We start from the raw sequence: 18,365 nt of genomic DNA on the forward strand, positions 1-18,365 counted from the left end.
CAAAAATCATTGTTAACTCAACAAGTACCATTTTCTTTTCAAAAAGTTTCATCAAAAGATGGACTCTATGGTTGAAATGCAAAACAAGTCCATAGTTGAAATTCTCTACAAAGCACTTTTGGGTCAAGAAACAATGGAAATGGTAGCCAAATTGATAGCAAGTGATCTTGAGTATTGGTTCCATGGTCCACCACAATGTCAACACATGATGAAGGTGTTAACAGGAGAAACAGATCACAAAAAAGGGTTCAAATTTGAGCCAAGAAGTGTCACTTCAATTGGTGATTGTGTCATAACTGAAGGGTGGGAAGGACAAGCTTATTGGGTTCATGTTTGGACATTGAAAAATGGGTTAATTACACAATTTAGAGAGTATTTCAATACATGGCTTGTTGTGAGAGATTTGAGGCCATTAAGGTGGGAAGATCATAAGCAAGATAACATGACATTGTGGAGAAGTCAACCTCGTGATCTTTATCGTAGGTCACTTCCTGGACTTGTGTTGGCTATTTAGACAAAACACAACTCATTGTTGTGCTCAATTTGGTAATGTAATGTAATGACTATTTTGTACAATGTATCATGAATTTGGTCATGTGAATTAAACATCATTTTCAAATTTTTCTTGAAGGAATTAGTAGCTATATATTTGGCTTGTGGATATAGTCAATTGTTGTATAAAATTGGAAGGGAATAGAATGAATAAGAGTTTAAGGATTAAGTTGAAAATATATGAAAGCTTAAAGGTGAATATAATATGAATTTAAGAGATATTATGTTAGTGTAGTGTATTGCTTTTAATCTTTGTTCCTCTCTTTCTTTCAATCGTTGTCTTTCCCTTCTTGTAGAACAACTTGAGAAATGGATACAACACCACCAAACCAATATCTATTTAGGCCTAAATTAAATTAAAGCAAAGTGAAGGTATCTCTTTTCCTACTCATCGATGGCATATAAAGTTATTGATAGCTGATTTTTATTTCTGGCCATTTCTAAAAATCTAATTCCGTCTGAATGCATCATTTTGGACGGGCTAAAATCATGGTTTTCTCCAAATGGACCATCCCATGTGTGAATAAAAAAACTTTTTTTTTTGTTTGGAATGGTTCATCTTGAAGTAATCAATTTTTTTATAAATGGTGCATGGATAAAACCAGTTTTTGAGAGATATTGGACAGGCGCAGCAAAACAATATAAAAACTGATGTCTTAGTATTTTTTTTCTTTGAAAAAAATAAACGATAATCATTCATTCAAGTTGATAGAGTACATTGACACAATACAAATTTAAAGTTGCTAAAAATAAAAAGGATGAATTTGCAAACAAATTCACAACATCCAAGCTAATAGCATAAAACAACAAAGTTCATCATATCCCTACAAATGTGGCTATATTCAAGTGTCCGAAATAATCATGTCTTTGGATATGCAACGTTGACGACGTGAAAATTATTGATTAAATATACACTTGATCAAAGTTAATCTTTCAACTTGAATCAAATAAACATCGTACTAAGATGAGAAATAAAATACACACCGCACAAAGACGGAACAAAACAAACAATGTTGTGCTAAGATGATGAAATAAAATAAAAACATACGAAGGAAGGCTTAAAAAAAATATGAAAATCACATATTTAATTAAAGGATAAAGAAAAAACAATTATGTACGAGTCAAAAATTGACCCTAGATCATCCTCTTGGGTAGATTAAGAAGAAAGAAAGTGGTAATGGCTAATGTTTGGTAACGAGAACACACAGAGCCGATATCTAAGTTAAAGAGCTATTTTAACCACCCACTCATTTTATTAAAACTACACCCGTGAATATGCCAATTAACACAAAAAATGTCGTTTTTTCAGGCATCCAACTGACTAAATTAACACAAAACATTATTTTTTTCACGTCCAGCTCAATAATTTTGAACTAGAAAGGTTTCAAGAACATGGCCATGCGCCCTGAGCATGCCTCAAGTGCCCCGAGCATGGCTTGTGCGCCCCGAGCATTGCTAAATGCATGCCAAAGCTGCTTTTTACTACTTTTTAGTGGGAAAACCCAATTTTTGGGCCCGACATCAGCTGAAATTTTTCCCTATAAATACTGCATTCCTCATGCACAATTTCTCATTCAGAAAGAAGCGGTTCAAGAGGAATGCAAGCACTAGGAGCTTCCAGTGAGGAGTTTCTCTCTCCTCACTCCAAGTTTCTCTAGGGTATGTTTTATTTCTTTTGTAATTTGTCTTTAGATACCATGAGTAAATAAATCTTTTTAGGCTAGGGTTCTAAGATGAACATCTCTCTTGTTTGTTGGATAATTATTTTATTTAGGCTAAAGTGCACTTTTCACCCCCCCCCCCCCCCCCCCCCTAAGTTTTAAAATGTTGCGATTTTGGCCCCCTATTAAAAAAATGAAAATTTTGCCCTCTATCATTATAGAAATATGCTCTTTTGACCCTCTAACTTTATGGAAATATGCTCTTTTGACCCTCTACCTCTAGGGAAATAAGCTCTTTTGATCCTTTATCTTTACAAAAAGTTGCAATATTGGCCCCCCTGTTTTGGAACACGTGGCACCTTCACAGCATAGCTTTGCAACGTTTTGTAAAATTAAGGGGTAAAATTTTTATTTTTTTTAATAGGGGGCCAAAATCGCAAAAGAAACTTAAAGCGTGCGTACCTTGTTGGTAAGTACTTAGGAAGGTGACATGCCTAATATTGACGATCATCTACTAAAATCAGGTAGTAACTAGTTAATAATTAAGGAAACAAATGACTTCACGACTTAAATCAGTCTAGTAACTCCATTCTCCTCGCACCTTGGTAAGGTAGACACTAATAGGGATGCCCGTTTGTAGAACTACCGAGGGCTAGGAAGAGTGTGCTATTTACTTTTAAGATTCATAAATGAGAACCTTTAGGTACACTGGGAATCATACCTTTGGAAATTTAGAAACTCTAATTTAAGTTAATGTTTCAGTTACCCCTAAGGAAGTAAGACCCAACAAGTAAGGATCACCGTGCAACCAGCAGGTGCAACTTGACAAACTAATTAGGTTATCACGTCCTGACAAACTCGTCACATAGATAGTCTACTTAGAATAATTGAACATGAATTAATTGTTAATTAATTCCAACAAATAAATAGATGTGATTCAAAGATTCCTAACCGTCGTTAACATTCTGCAATCAAACAGGTAAACTTTCTCTATTACAAACTCTAGACCATTATCTTATTTATTTATTTTGCTCTCAAATAAGTAACACAAATTGTTTAGACGAAACGACAATCCCTATGGATACGATACTCTACTTTTCACTTTATTACTTGGTAAATGATTTGGTGCACTTGCCTAATCCCACCATCACTCATATTACTTAGAATTGTAAAGGAATAGGGAAACCAACTCTATATATGAGCTCTAGTTTCTTTTTATAGGATGCACCTCAACCACTTACTCTTAAGTAAATCATATTGATAATGAACTTTTAACCAATTTATTTATTAATTCATTAACTAATTAATCAGGACGGTTCTTATGTCTTAATTTGGAAATAGAACCCACAAAAAATAGTGAGACATACACTATTTCATCCAATAAAAGAGTGACTGTTAGAGAGAGTGTTCAAAAGTGAGTGTTATTAGCTTTCATTTCCTTCTATTCTAAAAAAATATTACTTTAGTTCATTTTTTTAAAAAAATCTTCCATGAGATTCAAAAATAGATCTTCTACTTATATTTATGTTCATTACTAACTTGAATTTGTGAAAATAATATTAGGCAATGAGCTTTTAATATCAAATCATGCACTACGAAAGCATAAAATAGTGTTCGACTATTCATTTCTCATGGTAGTATCATTTACAGCGGTGTCCAAACAAAAGAAGTAAAAATACATAAACATAAGACACCACAAGTAAAACATCTAAGCTGATCCTTAACTCTGAACTGGAATGACATGGTACAAGATCCCACCAATGGCATCAAGCCTGACTGCCAAACAGCTACATCTCCAAAGCCTTTGCTATTCCCGCAAAGCACACTCCCTATTTGGATATGGGGCAAAGCCCGATCCACGAATTAATGTAAAGGGTCACGATCTAATAACAACATAATTACAAAAATACTGCAGGCATACTGATAGGGCCAAACCGCAAGTGCACGGCCTATCGAAGTAATAGTAGTAAGTAGAGTTATCGTTCCGCTAGGGAGTTGTTCAACTTAATTAACTTTTAATGAATGATTAGAGGAGAGAAAGTTAATGAAAGAGAGTTTGATTGCTGAAGGTAAAAACAATAATAATAAAGGGCCCTAGGATCATTGGTTCATCATAATGACTAATCCTTCACTAGACAAAACCTAAACATCTAATTTCATGATTTACACACTAATTTCTAAAGACCGGTTTCCCTTAGCCCCTCACCTTTCCGATGAAAGTCCGGTGAGAGTTTACTTCTAGCAACCAAGCCTATTTCACTGACATGATTACTAGAAGATGCATAGAGGATTGAAACTACTCTTTGTCTCAATAGTTGCAAAGACTATTTCACTGTTTTGCAACTATTGTCTAGATTCACTTGTTCCAACATCAAGACTCCGCTCTGGCTTTATGAATTGATGTTTGGGATGATGGATTAACGATTATCAAACCCTCCGCTTTCGCTTCCACAGTTTGATAATTGTTAATCCACGTTAAGACGGTGAATCTAGATTAGAAATTAGGGTTACATAGAAATTAGGGTTTAGACATGTTTTGTTTAGGATTGAGTCATTAGACTCCCCAATAATCCCAAGACGAAGAAGTCTACTCACTCATGTTCATCGTAGACATGGGGGAAGAAGAGAGAAAATAACAGTAAAGTAAATTGCAGAAAAAGTAAAAGGAAAAATAAAGACTTTTATTAAAATAACAATTGAAATAAACAAAGTAAAGCATGATTGTTTATGGTGGAGAGCTACTCTATTTATAGCTTTACATCTGACTTAGAAACTAAGCAACTAAAAGGATAAAACGGTAAAGCTGCAACAGGGTAACTTGGGCTTGAAGAAAAGCAGTAAAACAGGTCCTGGAGACGGGCACGGCCGTGCCACATATTGGCACGGGCCGTGCCAAGCTTCTGACTTTGGGGGGGACATATTTTTGTCCCGTATCTTCGTATTCTTGCGTTGTATTTGTTCCAGTCCTCTTTCTTTTGCTCCAAGGCACCTTCCACCATATATTTATTCCTAAAATAAAATAAAACATAATTTGAAGTAAAATATTCTAAACTAAAATAAAATGCAATAAAATAAAATCAAATCTAAAATAAAACTAAACTAAATAAGGCAATAAATAAGACTATCTATGACTCATCAAACTCCCCCACATTTGAATCTTTGCTTGTCCTCAAGCAAAAGGCAACAGACATAGCAGCAACAAAAGATTTGATTATGGCAATATTAAGAACAAATGTCTCAAAAGAAAGGCTTTGCTTCAAGTACACTAATTACAACTTCAAACACTTCTCATGAACCTATTCTACCCAGCATCAAGTCTCAAGTGAGTGTGTGTGTGCAGTCCAACCCTTTTCTTGCTCCTGTATAAGACATATATTATGAGGAATAGGTTCTATCCTTAATGCTAAAGTAACCGAGAAAAGTCCTTTCTTCATTTCATATAAGAGTGATGGGAATTTAAGTTAAGATTGAATTAATTTAACAATTAAGCACAAGGGGCTGCAGATGCTTAGGGGCTATCTATCCTCGTAGGAAGTCTTCTCGGATGTAATTGTCCTTTCCCCCTAGATTCAAAATCACCCTAAGCAGTGCTGCAAAATTATTTATTTGTTTCATCTCCGCGTAGGAAGTCTTTTTGGATGTAATTGTCCTTTCCCCTTAGCATTGATGAATTTGTTTCACTTTAAGTTCAAATTAAGGAGTCACCACCACAATTAGGAAGTTAGGATGTAATTGTCCTTTCCCCCATATGTTGGTGCCATTCTCCCGCCCCATTTAACATTAACAAATTAATAAGAATATAACAATTAAGAACAATTTGATTAATTTTCCCACACAAACTTATACTACTTTTACTCTTAAGACTTTAAAGGGTCTAAGTTAACACTAAAGATAGAACATGTTCCTTAAAATACCTATTCATACATTTACTCAAGGATTGCAACCGGGTGCTTTTCTCATTGGTGAATTTCACAATAAAACATGACATGGGCATAGCAAGAACATAAGAAACACAAGAAACTACTTTTATGTACAAGAGGCAACCTTTAAGAAAGAGACAAAACAAAAATTTTCATGCCATTTTTTACATTAAAAACAAGCTACTGGTCATGCCTCTTGCTATAAAAACAAAACAAAAGAATAAAGTTCAAGGGAGTTTGGGAACACTACGACTCTAGACACTTTATTAGCCCCCCCCCCCCCCACACACACACTTAGGGGAAGCATTGTCCTCAATGATTCAAAGAAAAAGAAATTAAAAGAGAAGAAGAAGAAGAAGAAAGAAGGAGTAGAAGAAGAAGAATGAGAGAGATAGGAAGAAGAAGAAGAGAGGAAGAGGAAAGCTCACATTTGTTTATTGAGGTCCGTAAGGAGGACCTTGAAGTTGGAGGTGTTGCATCATCCGACGGAGCATCTCATTATTTTCATCATTGACACGGTTGCCCCTTTGAACTTCATTGCGAAGGCCGGATATCTCAACACCTTGCCTTTGTTGCTCGGTGCTCATCCTCTCGATCTCATTATGAATCCATGTCCATCTTTGATTTTCATTAAGCTCGCCGGCTTCATGGCCATGGTGCCCCTCTTGGTGCAAGTTAGCACCTTCTCCCTCATCATGGTGCAAGTTAGCACCTTCTCCCTCTTCATCATCTTGCTCACCAAGAACCTGCACATCATTAACATACAACCAATTTTCTTCCACCTCGGTGGTAGTCCGAGATGGGTTAGGCAATAAAAACACGATTGGCACATTTAGCTTAAGTTGATAATGGAGCGGTGGACGATGTTTGATGAAATTCATAGCAATAAGGGTTTCTATGTTAAGCCTATTGTTTCCCTCAATTGGTTTGATCCCCTCATCTTCACCTACTCCAAAACACCTAGCTATATATGTAATGATGCCACCCACCACTATGTCTCCTCTACCGGCCGGTCTAGTACCGACAAAGTCTAGGTAATCAATCAAATAAAAACAAGTATTGACGGGGTGGTTGTGGAGCATTGCCCATAGCATGAACAATTCATCGGTTCTAGTGTTTCCTAGCTCGGTTCTACCCCAAATAGTGCAAGCCATTACCCTTTGGAGGTACCTAAGTACGGGGTTGTGGATGTTGCTAGCTTTGTTGGCTCTAGGAACATAGTTGGAAACGCCGGTGATACGTGTCCAAAAGGCAGCTGGGTCATAGTTATCCGGTTTTAGGCTAGGATCCCAATGATCATGAATATATCCTTCATTTGCAAAACCTAAGGCCTCACAAAAGTGCTGAAGTGACATGTCATAATCAATATTCATCAACCGAAAAACAACTCTATGGTTAGGGTTATCAAAATTCAACTTATCTTTAGTGAAAACAATTGAGCTTAAAAATTTATAAGTGAAGTTTTCATAACCCCGCATAGGTTTCAGAAAATCAGTCCAACCTAACTTTCCTATCATCCTAGAAACATCATCAAACAGCTCTAGCACATCTAAAGTATTGGGATCAGGATAACGAGAAGGATGCAAGTGTTTAGAGATTAGAATTTTATACCTGTCCCATTGCTTGTTGTTTTTGAAGTTTATTCCATGATTCTTCACTTGTGCTTGCTTCTTTGGGGGAGGTCCTCCTTGAGAGCTTGCTGGTTCTTTACCACTTCTTCTTGAAGCCATTGACCCTTGTTGGAATTGGTTTTGAAGGTTTAGGGTTTGGGAGGATTTGTGGTGGAAAGGATTGGTTTAGGGTTGGGGTTGATGTTTAAGGAAGGTTTGTTGGTTTGGATGTGGAGATTGGTTAAGGTTTTGTGGTGTTTGGGTTAGGTTTTGAAAGATTAGGGTTTTGGTGAATTATGGGTTTGAATGGGTGAAGGATGTTTTTGATTGGTGGTTTTTGTTTTGGATGAAGTTTGTGGTTGATTGGTGAAAGAATTGAGTGATTTGGTTAAGAATTGAGGGAGATATGAGGGTTTGAAGGTTTGAAGGTTATGGAGGTTTAGAGAGAAGTTTGAAAGATGAAAGAGGGTTGTTGTTTGTGAATGAGGAAGAAGAAAGAAAAAAATTGTGTATATAGGCAACAAGAACACGGGCACGGCCGTGCCACCCATGGCACGGGCCGTGCCATCTTTCTGACTTCAATCTTCAATTTTTCTTTTAAAAACTTGGCACGGCCGTGCCATACCTAGCACGGGCCGTGCCACCTTTCTAGTCCTGGGGCTTCAAAATTTTTCCATTTTTTCGAATCAACTTGGACAATTACCTACAAAACATCTTAAAACAAAGAAAAACAAAACAAAAGCAGTAACATGCGTGGGTTGCCTCCCACGAAGCGCTCTTTTAATGTCATTAGCTTGACGGTTAGAAAGAGTCCTTAGAATGGATCAAAGATATCATATTGTGTAGATGACGCTATAAAACGTTCTTTCACAACATGATCGTTAAGCATGCAACAAGAGTAAAGAGCGGGACCCTTCATAACATTTTCCAACTCGTATCCTACCATTTGATCACTCACTTGAAAGACTATCCTACCAAGTTTAACATCAATGAGAGCTCCTGCAGTTGCGAGGAAAGGTCTACCTAGGATTATAGGAACGTCATCGTCCTCTTCAATGTCAACGACTACAAAATCAGTGGGGATGTATATCCCCTCTATCTTAACAGGTATGTCCTCGACAAATCCTACAAGTTTCATGGTAGAACGATCAGCTAACTTTAATTCCATTTCGGTAGGTTTCAACTCTCCTATCCCTATCCTTTTAAGAAGAGACAAAGGCAGCAAACTAACACTAGCTCCTAAGTCACATAAGGCTTTGTTTATGGTTTCATTCCCAATTTCACACAGTATGGCAAAGCTACCTGGATCTCTAAGCTTAGGGGGTGCTTCTTGGATGATTGCACTAGTTTCCTTAGCCAAGGCTATTGTCTCATTATGCTCTATAGCCCTTTTCTTTGAAAAAATTTCCTTTAAAAACTTGGCATATAGAGGCATCCTAGACAAAGCTTCAGCAAAGGGAAGTTTAATGCAAATTTTCCTAAGTATGTTAACAAATTTTTCAAACTTACCCTCTAGTTTAAGCTTTTCAGGATTTAAGGGGGATGGAGTTTTGTTTTCTTTATGACATTAACTTGGGCTTTGGGATTGGCTTCGGTTTGACCAGGAAAGACTCCCGGTGTTTAGGAAGAGGTAGCCACTTGTTGGGCTATTTGAGCGATTTGAGTTTCAAGCATTTTAGAGTGAGTAGCAATAGAATCAACCTTGGTATTGAGCTTGGAAAGAGAATCATTCAGAAATCCAGTTTGGTTTTTAAGTTCTTGAAGTTGTTTGTTTTGGTTGGCAATAGAATTTTCCAACAAAATTTCCAAATTGGATTTCTGAGTGAATCTTTGGTTGTTTGCATAACTGGGTGGTGCTACTTGTCCATAGGGATTTTGGTTTTTATAAAAATTTTGATTTTGTCTCATCCCTTGGTTGTATTGAGCATAATTCATTTGCTCAACACCGTTAATAGTACTACCTAGTTGGCAATCAACACCAGCATGACCAGTTATACCACATATTTCACAAGAATGAGTAGAAGCAGAATTGATAGCACTAACATTGAGTTTTTCAAGTTTTTCAGTTAGTGTATCAATTTTAGAAGCAAGGTGGTCATAGTTAGAGACTTCGTACATACCTGCCTCCTTTTTGGAGGATGAAGAACTAGTGATGGCTCTCTCGTCGGTCCATTTGTAATGATTCTGAGCCATGTCTTCAATTAGGGCATACGCCTCCGTGTAGTTCTTGTTCATAAGTGCTCCACCTGCAGCTGCATCAACAGACATCTTAGTGGTATAAGACAAGCCATTATAAAATGTGTGGACTATAAGCCACTTCTCTAGGCCATGGTGGGGACAAAGTCTTAGCATTTCTTTGAAACGCTCCCACGCCTCATAGAGAGATTCCCCATCTTTTTGGTTAAACCGCGTGATTTGGTCTCTAAGTTTAGCGGTTTTAGATGGTGGAAAGAAACGGGCAAGGAATGCTTGCCTCATCTGATCCCATGAAGTAATGGAACCGACTTCGAGGGAATGGAACCAAGCGCTAGCTCTATCCCTTAAGGAAAAGGGAAAGAGATGAAGTCTTACGGCTTCTTGGTTCTCCTTCATGGTTCCACTAATTCGAAGGAAAACAGAGATGTGAAGATTGGGATCCTCAGTGGGGGATCCCGAGAATTGGTTTTGCTGCACCAAGTTAAGTAGGGCAGGCTTAATTTCAAAATTGTCATCCTCAACCGTTGGGTACACAATAACAGCTTGTGGCTCAGCCGTAGACGGCGTTGCATACTCTTTGAGAGTGCGATTGGCCATGACGGTGTTATTTCGTGCGTCTCTCTTTCGTCTATGCAAATACCTTTCGTTCTCGTTGATTATTACAACTCGATTTCTGGTTTTTCGCATAGAAAATTGAGAACCCAAAAAGTTAGTGATAACAGAAAAATAAAAATAAAAATAAAAACAGAAAAAGAAAGAGAAGAAGAGAGAATTCTAATCACTAAGAAAAAGCTAATTAAATTAGTTAACTCCCCGGCAACGGCGCCAAAAACTTGATAGGGCCAAACCGCAAGTGCACGGCCTATCGAAGTAATAGTAGTAAGTAGAGTTATCGTTCCGCTAGGGAGTTGTTCAACTTAATTAACTTTTAATGAATGATTAGAGGAGAGAAAGTTAATGAAAGAGAGTTTGATTGCTGAAGGTAAAAACAATAATAATAAAGGGCCCTAGGATCATTGGTTCATCATAATGACTAATCCTTCACTAGACAAAACCTAAACATCTAATTTCATGATTTACACACTAATTTCTAAAGACCGGTTTCCCTTAGCCCCTCACCTTTCCGATGAAAGTCCGGTGAGAGTTTACTTCTAGCAACCAAGCCTATTTCACTGACATGATTACTAGAAGATGCATAGAGGATTGAAACTACTCTTTGTCTCAATAGTTGCAAAGACTATTTCACTGTTTTGCAACTATTGTCTAGATTCACTTGTTCCAACATCAAGACTCCGCTCTCGCTTTATGAATTGATGTTTGGGATGATGGATTAACGATTATCAAACCCTCCGCTTTCGCTTCCACAGTTTGATAATTGTTAATCCACGTTAAGACGGTGAATCTAGATTAGAAATTAGGGTTACATAGAAATTAGGGTTTAGACATGTTTTGTTTAGGATTGAGTCATTAGACTCCCCAATAATCCCAAGACGAAGAAGTCTACTCACTCATGTTCATCGTAGACATCGGGGAAGAAGAGAGAAAATAACAGTAAAGTAAATTGCAGAGAAAGTAAAAGGGAAAATAAAGACTTTTATTAAAATAGCAATTGAAATAAACAAAGTAAAGCATGATTGTTTATGGTGGAGAGCTACTCTATTTATAGCTTTACATCTGACTTAGAAACTAAGCAACTAAAAGGATAAAACGGTAAAGCTGCAACAGGGTAACTTGGGCTTGAAGAAAAGCAGCAAAACAGGTCCTGGAGACGGGCACGGCCGTGCCACATGTTGGCACGGGCCGTGCCAAGCTTCTGACTTTGGGGGGGGACATATTTTTGTCCCGTATCTTCGTATTCTTGCGCTGTATTTGTTCCAGTCCTCTTTCTTTTGCTCCAAGGCACCTTCCACCATATATTTATTCCTAAAATAAAATAAAACATAATTTGAAGTAAAATATTCTAAACTAAAATAAAATGCAATAAAATAAAATCAAATCTAAAATAAAACTAAACTAAATAAGGCAATAAATAAGACTATCTATGACTCATCACATACATACTAGTATGGTAAATGACATCAGTATAAACATTCCTCACACAAAATATAATGATGCACAATTAGCCTAGCAAATGCAGACTCTACATGTGTGATACAACCTCCACTGGCCTATCACATGCAAATGATTCCAGAATAATCCACTCTGCAGAGGGTAAGAAAATCATGATTCTCATAGATTTAAGGTGGGTTCCTTCACGGCAGTCCACACCCCGCGCGTCCGTGCGTCTCCACAGACTACCGCGTACTATAAGACCAGATTTAAGGTGGGTTCCTTCACGGCAGTCCACACCCCGCGCGTTCGTGCGTCTCCACGAACTACCGCGTCTTATAAGACCCAATCTCATAGATTTAAGGTGGGTTCCTTCACGGCAGTCCACACCCCGCGCGTTCATGCATCTCCACGAACTACCGCGTACTATAAGACCCGTGCGTCCAACGGACTAACACGTACCATGAAATGCATGAGCATATATTGTCCACTCAATATGTGCAAATGCAACTCTTATACATCATTCAACATATGTAGTATAAAAACATGCCTCAACTAGCAGTTCACATATTATCTTTCAATTCATATCAAACAACATTTCATGAATCAACATGCATTTCATATATTTATTCACAAATCATATGAAAGCAACGCACATCAACATATCATAATCAAGTTGATTGCAAACAAATCCCACACTGGGCAAACACATTCACTTAACATATCATATTCACAATACACACAATAACACATACACCATCCAGGCATTTAAGTAACTATGATGTTGAAGAAAGTGCCCTTACATGAGCAAAGCATTCCTTATAATGTACAGCTCTACAACTCGTAAGCATCTACATCAGGAACGTCTCTAAACCCTCGAGCTAAGTATCCTAACAGATACAATAACTTAGGTAAATATCGGCTCTAAAGCTTCCTACCCATTCTAGATGAAACTTTAGCAATTCTCGAAAATACGATCAACTTCGATATTTTCTAAAACATAAATAAAATATTTTCCACCACGACATTCGTCTTAAAATCCTTGAAAATACTTTAAGTCTTATCATGACCATAAAGTTAACAAAATATCTAAGGAAATTCTTTTCCTGCAAAGACTTTTCTTTCCCATGTTTATCTTCTCAAAACATTTTTAATACGATCACGAAGTATCGTTTCTAAATTATTATTTTTTTTTTAAATATTTCCCCGACTGAATAATATATCACTTTTCCTTAAAATCACCCAAAATAAATATTTTCTTAAATAATTTAAGTCCTCAAGAGATCTTAAAAGATCAAAGCAATTGATAAACTGTTTTCCGTTTTGAAACATCTTTTCGAAACCACTCAAAACTATGATAAAATGAATCTGACGAATTTTCGACAGAGTCTCCTTTGTGTTTACATCGTATACCAGAGCCTCTGGCTCAGTCAACCTAACACAAATTCACAGACAAAATATTTTCACCATTCAACAGTTCAAACATAAAAAAATTCAAACTCTGATAGTGTCAGCAGTCACTTCCAGTGTTAGCTCAGACACATTATTTTCAGAAAAATCATAATAAATTCATCCGTTGTCGAAACGTCGCAAACCATAGGTCCATTTCGACCGTCTCGACGACGCGAATCCATTGGTCAACTCATTTTCACATTTCAACAGTTTAAAAATGACGAAAATGCCCTTGTACGGTTCAGCCCTTTCATCCGGACAACATTTTTCAAAAACTAATCGGTTAAATCAACTTGTTTTCTCATCTAAAGCATATATATCAAATAAAATTTACATTTCAACACTTTTCCAAGAACACTAAAATTTTAAAATGAAGGGATCGTAAATTTTCTTTCAGATCTATACTCATACGGACTTACCCAACAACATTAATACATAGCATCACGCAAGAAAATCGAAACTCGACACCTTACACCCACAAATGCTCAAAACCGAGATTTAAAAGAGGAAAAAGGGGAGGAATAACTCATCTATTGACCGTGAATCACACGTAGGAAGATAGGAATCTTCAAGGGCTTCGTTTTGATATCTCGTTTGCGTGATTCAGACAAGGAACGAAGAAGTTATGGCCCCGGAACGGTGGAGAAAAGAAAAGTTGCGAAAATGAGAGAGAGAAGAGAGAGAAAGTATTGATTTTGTGAAAAAAAAATAGAATGACCCTCTATTTATAGAGTTTTGGTTTTGGAAATAAACCGGACCCGGTTTTTTCGCGGTTCAAGGCACACGTAACTGATAAAGTTCTATCCTAACTCTGATGAACCTCTAACCAGTCTCTAACATCTTAGAATTACTTCCTTACTCTAAAACCACTATTCATTCTCTAATATTTTCTTTTCGAAATTTTTCTCAACCAGCAAGTATGATATTGCTAAATTCCCAAAACGAATAGTAAATTCCCTGGATGAATATAATGACTCTCAAGGTCCATTAATATTTCATTTGCAGGCGAATTCTTATTTGATTCTACCCGAATCCCCAAACTCGCAAAAATGCTCAACAAGATTAAGGAAACACATACTCATGCATTCCCCTTAACTCAAGTCACAAAAACATAATCATTCTTAACAAACATCATGAAAATCATACTCAATCACCCAGGATAGAAAACAATATATGTGAATCAATCCTAGACCTCACATAACTAACTTGCTCTTCAAGTTTCCATTCAAAATAATAGTTTTGGAATCAAAATAATTTTTCAACAAAATGTCATTTATTAACAAAGAAAACATCAGAACAAAATACAAAGCCCTAAATTTAGTCGCAGCTAAATTATGGGTCTTACATTACTACCCTCCAAAAAGAAGTTTCGTCCTCGAAACTAAGATAATAGTAACAACTTATCTAGTCATTACTACTACCAACAATGACATGACAATACACCTACTGCGACCCTTTACAAAGTCGTATAGACTTCAAACTCTAGACACACATCTAGACATCACAACTCGAGTACTCCACTCAGGATCACCTCAAAGAACACATAAATACAACACTAGGTCCCTCAAGAGCCTAGGTCCACAATCAAAATTCTTGATGTCTCCACGTCTACCCTCCAAAAATTTCACACTACAGCATTGGGTAAGATTGACTTGTTCCATTCAACATGATGTTCACTTTCTATCAACAACACATTAAGGATGATCAGTTCCCTAATTTTTCAATAGATAGCTAGCAGTCATGATGGTGGCGTAGACCATCTTAACCAAACTGTAACAGTGTTTCTTGCAACCTGCACTCAGGTCTATCCTGAGGCACAAGGAATATAATCATTCCAACATAAACATCAATTTCCATTAGTTTCTTTATTCATCTTGCTTCTTGCTAGTGAATAAAAACCTCTAACACTCAACTTAGAACCTCCTAACTTTCACAAAATTGCTTTCACTACTACAAAAATGGGTTTATATAGCGCTTTTTTTTTTGCTTTAGATAGCGCTTTTGAAGCGCTACTATAAATGGCGCTGGCAAAAGTAATATAGCGCTTTTTTTCTGTATAAAGCGCTAGCTAAAGCAGGGTTTATATAGCGCTTTAGGTCAAAAAGCGCTAGCAAAGGTTCTCCTTAGATAGCGCTTTTTTAAAAAAAAACGCTATCTAAGACAGGTTTAAAGACAGTGTTTTTGTTTTAAAAGCGCTATGTAACAATATGTTTAGATAACACTTTATAAAGGAAAAAAGCGCTAGGAGAAGCATTTATTTTTATTTTTTTTGTCAATTTTTTTTCCTTTGCAGATAGCGTTTTTTATTAATTTAAAGTAAAATATGTATAAAGTGAAAAATTTAAAGGGAAATATATATATAATATTGGCACATTATAATTGGGACTATTATTTATCAAAGGAAACTTAACCATATCATAAAAATTGTATGTATATATAGCATAAAAGTCAGAAATGTATAGCCTCTAATATGGTAACATAGATATTTCTAGGAGTTACAACTAATTAGTTAACATAAAGATCAAAATCTTCTATGGTATCATGCAGTCTTCATCTATCTTCTTGGTCTTCTCAACATTTTTATCCAAAACAAGCAGGCAAATCATCATTCATTACCAAATTTCGTTCACTCTCCTCCACCTGAATATATACCAGAAAACACCATTAAGCAATAACACTATATTATATTAAGGATAAATTTAAAGTACTACTGATCATGAGTACAAATTAAAGCAAGATTATAAATTAAAACAACTACCACTTCTAGCAAATATATTTAGAAACATGAAACCCACCTTATCATAAAAATATCATATAACTTTTAGGCTGAGCATGAACTGACACCATTTTTCTTGGATTTTTCTTAGTTTATCTTTTGAGTATGTCACACAGTTGAAATCATCAATGTACTACATATATTATAACAAAAAAAAACCATGTTACTTAATAAACTTAATTATATACAAATATTATACTTTAATATAAAAAATAACATACCAGCTTTGGAATTTTGTTTAGTTTTGAAATGAGAATCTCTTTCATAAACCTCATCACAAAGTACCCGCAAGCTATACCATTTTCTTGGCGAGGACACTACAAAAAATAAGATAAGTTTGTATCAATCAAATTATTTATATTATTCATACACTAATTTTTTAAGGTTGTTATATGTTATATTATTAAACCTGTACTCGGACCCATGATATGTTGTTAAATTTATTCTTTGATACTTGAGCGTCCCTTGCAGAGCGAAATACCTGTAGAACTCTACAAAATATAAATGTAAACTTAGATTACATACAACTAACCATATATATATATATATATATATATATATATATATATATATATATATATATATATATATATATATATAGACACACACACACACACACTTACGTGTCAAACATATTCTTCATTTTTGGGCAATTCATATAGCAGAAGATGATCTACTACAAAGCCTTCTAATATCTTTTGTCCAATATTTTTTTTTTTAAAGGTCTGTCCAAATTAATTGAAATGTTTCAGGTGGAATATATACCTATAAATCAGAATATGAATATAATATATCCCTCAAAAGCCAACATATAAAATTCAGCAGAAAAAAAAATAAGGATCAAGACAAGAAAAGCTATATTATCAACTTACCTCAATATAAGCCCGTAAGACCTTATGCAATCTTGTCCATCATTGAATTGCATGTTTAGAAAAACTAAATCCATCATTTGACGCTAAAGTAAGATGGCAATAACAGCAATGTGAGTCTTCCAAGCAATAAAGGTTGAGATAGATATCACAAATGTTAACTTGAGGTTTACATTTTTTCCCCCATATTTCATTGAACGTAATAGTGATGGATACTGATGGGTTATAGCATTCTTTTGAACATTTTCCATAAATATATTCTCAATCTTTAGCAACATTAGTCGCAAATGTGACTCCCTGATCCCACTTGAATCCAATGAATTCAGAAGTGCATCAAAGGCCTGCATAATTAGTTAAATATATTCTATTAGAACTAATACAACAAAGCCGAAAACAACATTTAAATTCACAAAACAGTACCACCTAAAGATACAAAGAACCACAACAAAACGAGTAAAAATCCTATGCAAAGACATGGTAGAAAATACAATTCATACTTGTTTGTTGTTGATGATATGAGAGTCCTCAATGACTTTATCAACCATAAATGGATCAGCATAAGTAATAAACCCAAATCCACGAGGCTGTCTAGTTTTTCTGTCCTTCGTGATGACGGAATCAGTAATCTCACCATATTTACCGAAGTGCTTGATAAATTGGGATGCAAAACACGAAACCCAACCAAAACAGGTATGAAATTGATACACAAAGCTACAAATCACCACAATTCGAAGGGAATAACAACTCTAAAATAATTAAAATCAAATTAAAACTAAATGAAGACAAAGCAAGCACTAACCAATGGTCGTTTCTCTCGCTAAACCACCTATAATTATCTTTCTGCAAATTATGGAAAACCAAATCTAAAAATATTAGCATCTAATCTAATCTAACAGCACATGTAACAACAACAACAAAAAAAAAAAAACTTTTCTTTGAAAATTCAAAAAAATCAATCTTTATAAACTGATTTACTCAAGGTTCAAATTCATCAATTTCTTATGAAACAAACAGATTTAGTAAAAAAAAAATCCTAAGACATTTTGATATTATAAATAACGTTATATTTCAATTTAATTAACAAAAAAAACCCTTTAATTGAAAACCTTAACAAATTGAATCTTTGTAAACTGATTTTCTCAAGGTTCCTATTATACAATTTATCGAGAAAAAAAAAAACAGAATTAGTGATCAATTTTGAAAAAATGTGAATTTATATATACAACTTAATCAACAAAAAAACCCTATTCTAGAGAAAAAAAAAACTAAAAATTAAATTA

The 18,365-nt window shown here is 35.5% G+C and overlaps 1 protein-coding gene, 3 long non-coding RNA genes and 1 other non-coding gene across 5 annotated transcripts; 2 read left to right on the forward strand and 3 right to left on the reverse strand.

Moving 5' to 3' along the window:
• LOC146908268 (senescence associated gene 20-like) lies at nucleotides 1–729 on the forward strand. The gene has a single exon (XM_085727634.1). It carries the CDS (start codon nucleotides 59–61, stop codon nucleotides 512–514), a length of 456 nt encoding a protein of 151 aa, XP_085583760.1. The 5' UTR covers nucleotides 1–58; the 3' UTR covers nucleotides 515–729.
• Nucleotides 730–3,772: 3,043 nt separating this feature from the next.
• Nucleotides 3,773–13,874, reverse strand: LOC146908269 (uncharacterized). Its single transcript, XR_015018436.1, has 2 exons — nucleotides 12,792–13,874; nucleotides 3,773–4,042 (listed from the first exon to the last, which is right to left on the reverse strand). It is a non-coding gene; the product is annotated as an uncharacterized LOC146908269 (long non-coding RNA).
• On the forward strand, nucleotides 10,067–10,173 carry LOC146908270 (small nucleolar RNA R71). The gene has a single exon (XR_015020773.1). It is a non-coding gene; the product is annotated as a small nucleolar RNA R71 (small nucleolar RNA).
• A 1,931-nt stretch (nucleotides 13,875–15,805) lies between the features above and the next one.
• LOC146908271 (uncharacterized) lies at nucleotides 15,806–16,349 on the reverse strand. The gene is made up of 2 exons (XR_015019954.1): nucleotides 16,236–16,349; nucleotides 15,806–16,080 (listed from the first exon to the last, which is right to left on the reverse strand). It is a non-coding gene; the product is annotated as an uncharacterized LOC146908271 (long non-coding RNA).
• An 88-nt stretch (nucleotides 16,350–16,437) lies between these two features.
• Nucleotides 16,438–16,941, reverse strand: LOC146908272 (uncharacterized). Its single transcript, XR_015019955.1, has 3 exons — nucleotides 16,840–16,941; nucleotides 16,626–16,707; nucleotides 16,438–16,533 (listed from the first exon to the last, which is right to left on the reverse strand). It is a non-coding gene; the product is annotated as an uncharacterized LOC146908272 (long non-coding RNA).
• Between the last annotated feature and the right edge of the window lie 1,424 nt (nucleotides 16,942–18,365).

Source organism: Medicago sativa, chromosome 7, assembly GCF_051527215.1.
Source record: "Medicago sativa cultivar Bolivia chromosome 7, Bolivia_mono, whole genome shotgun sequence".
Taxonomy (NCBI): Eukaryota; Viridiplantae; Streptophyta; class Magnoliopsida; order Fabales; family Fabaceae; genus Medicago; species Medicago sativa.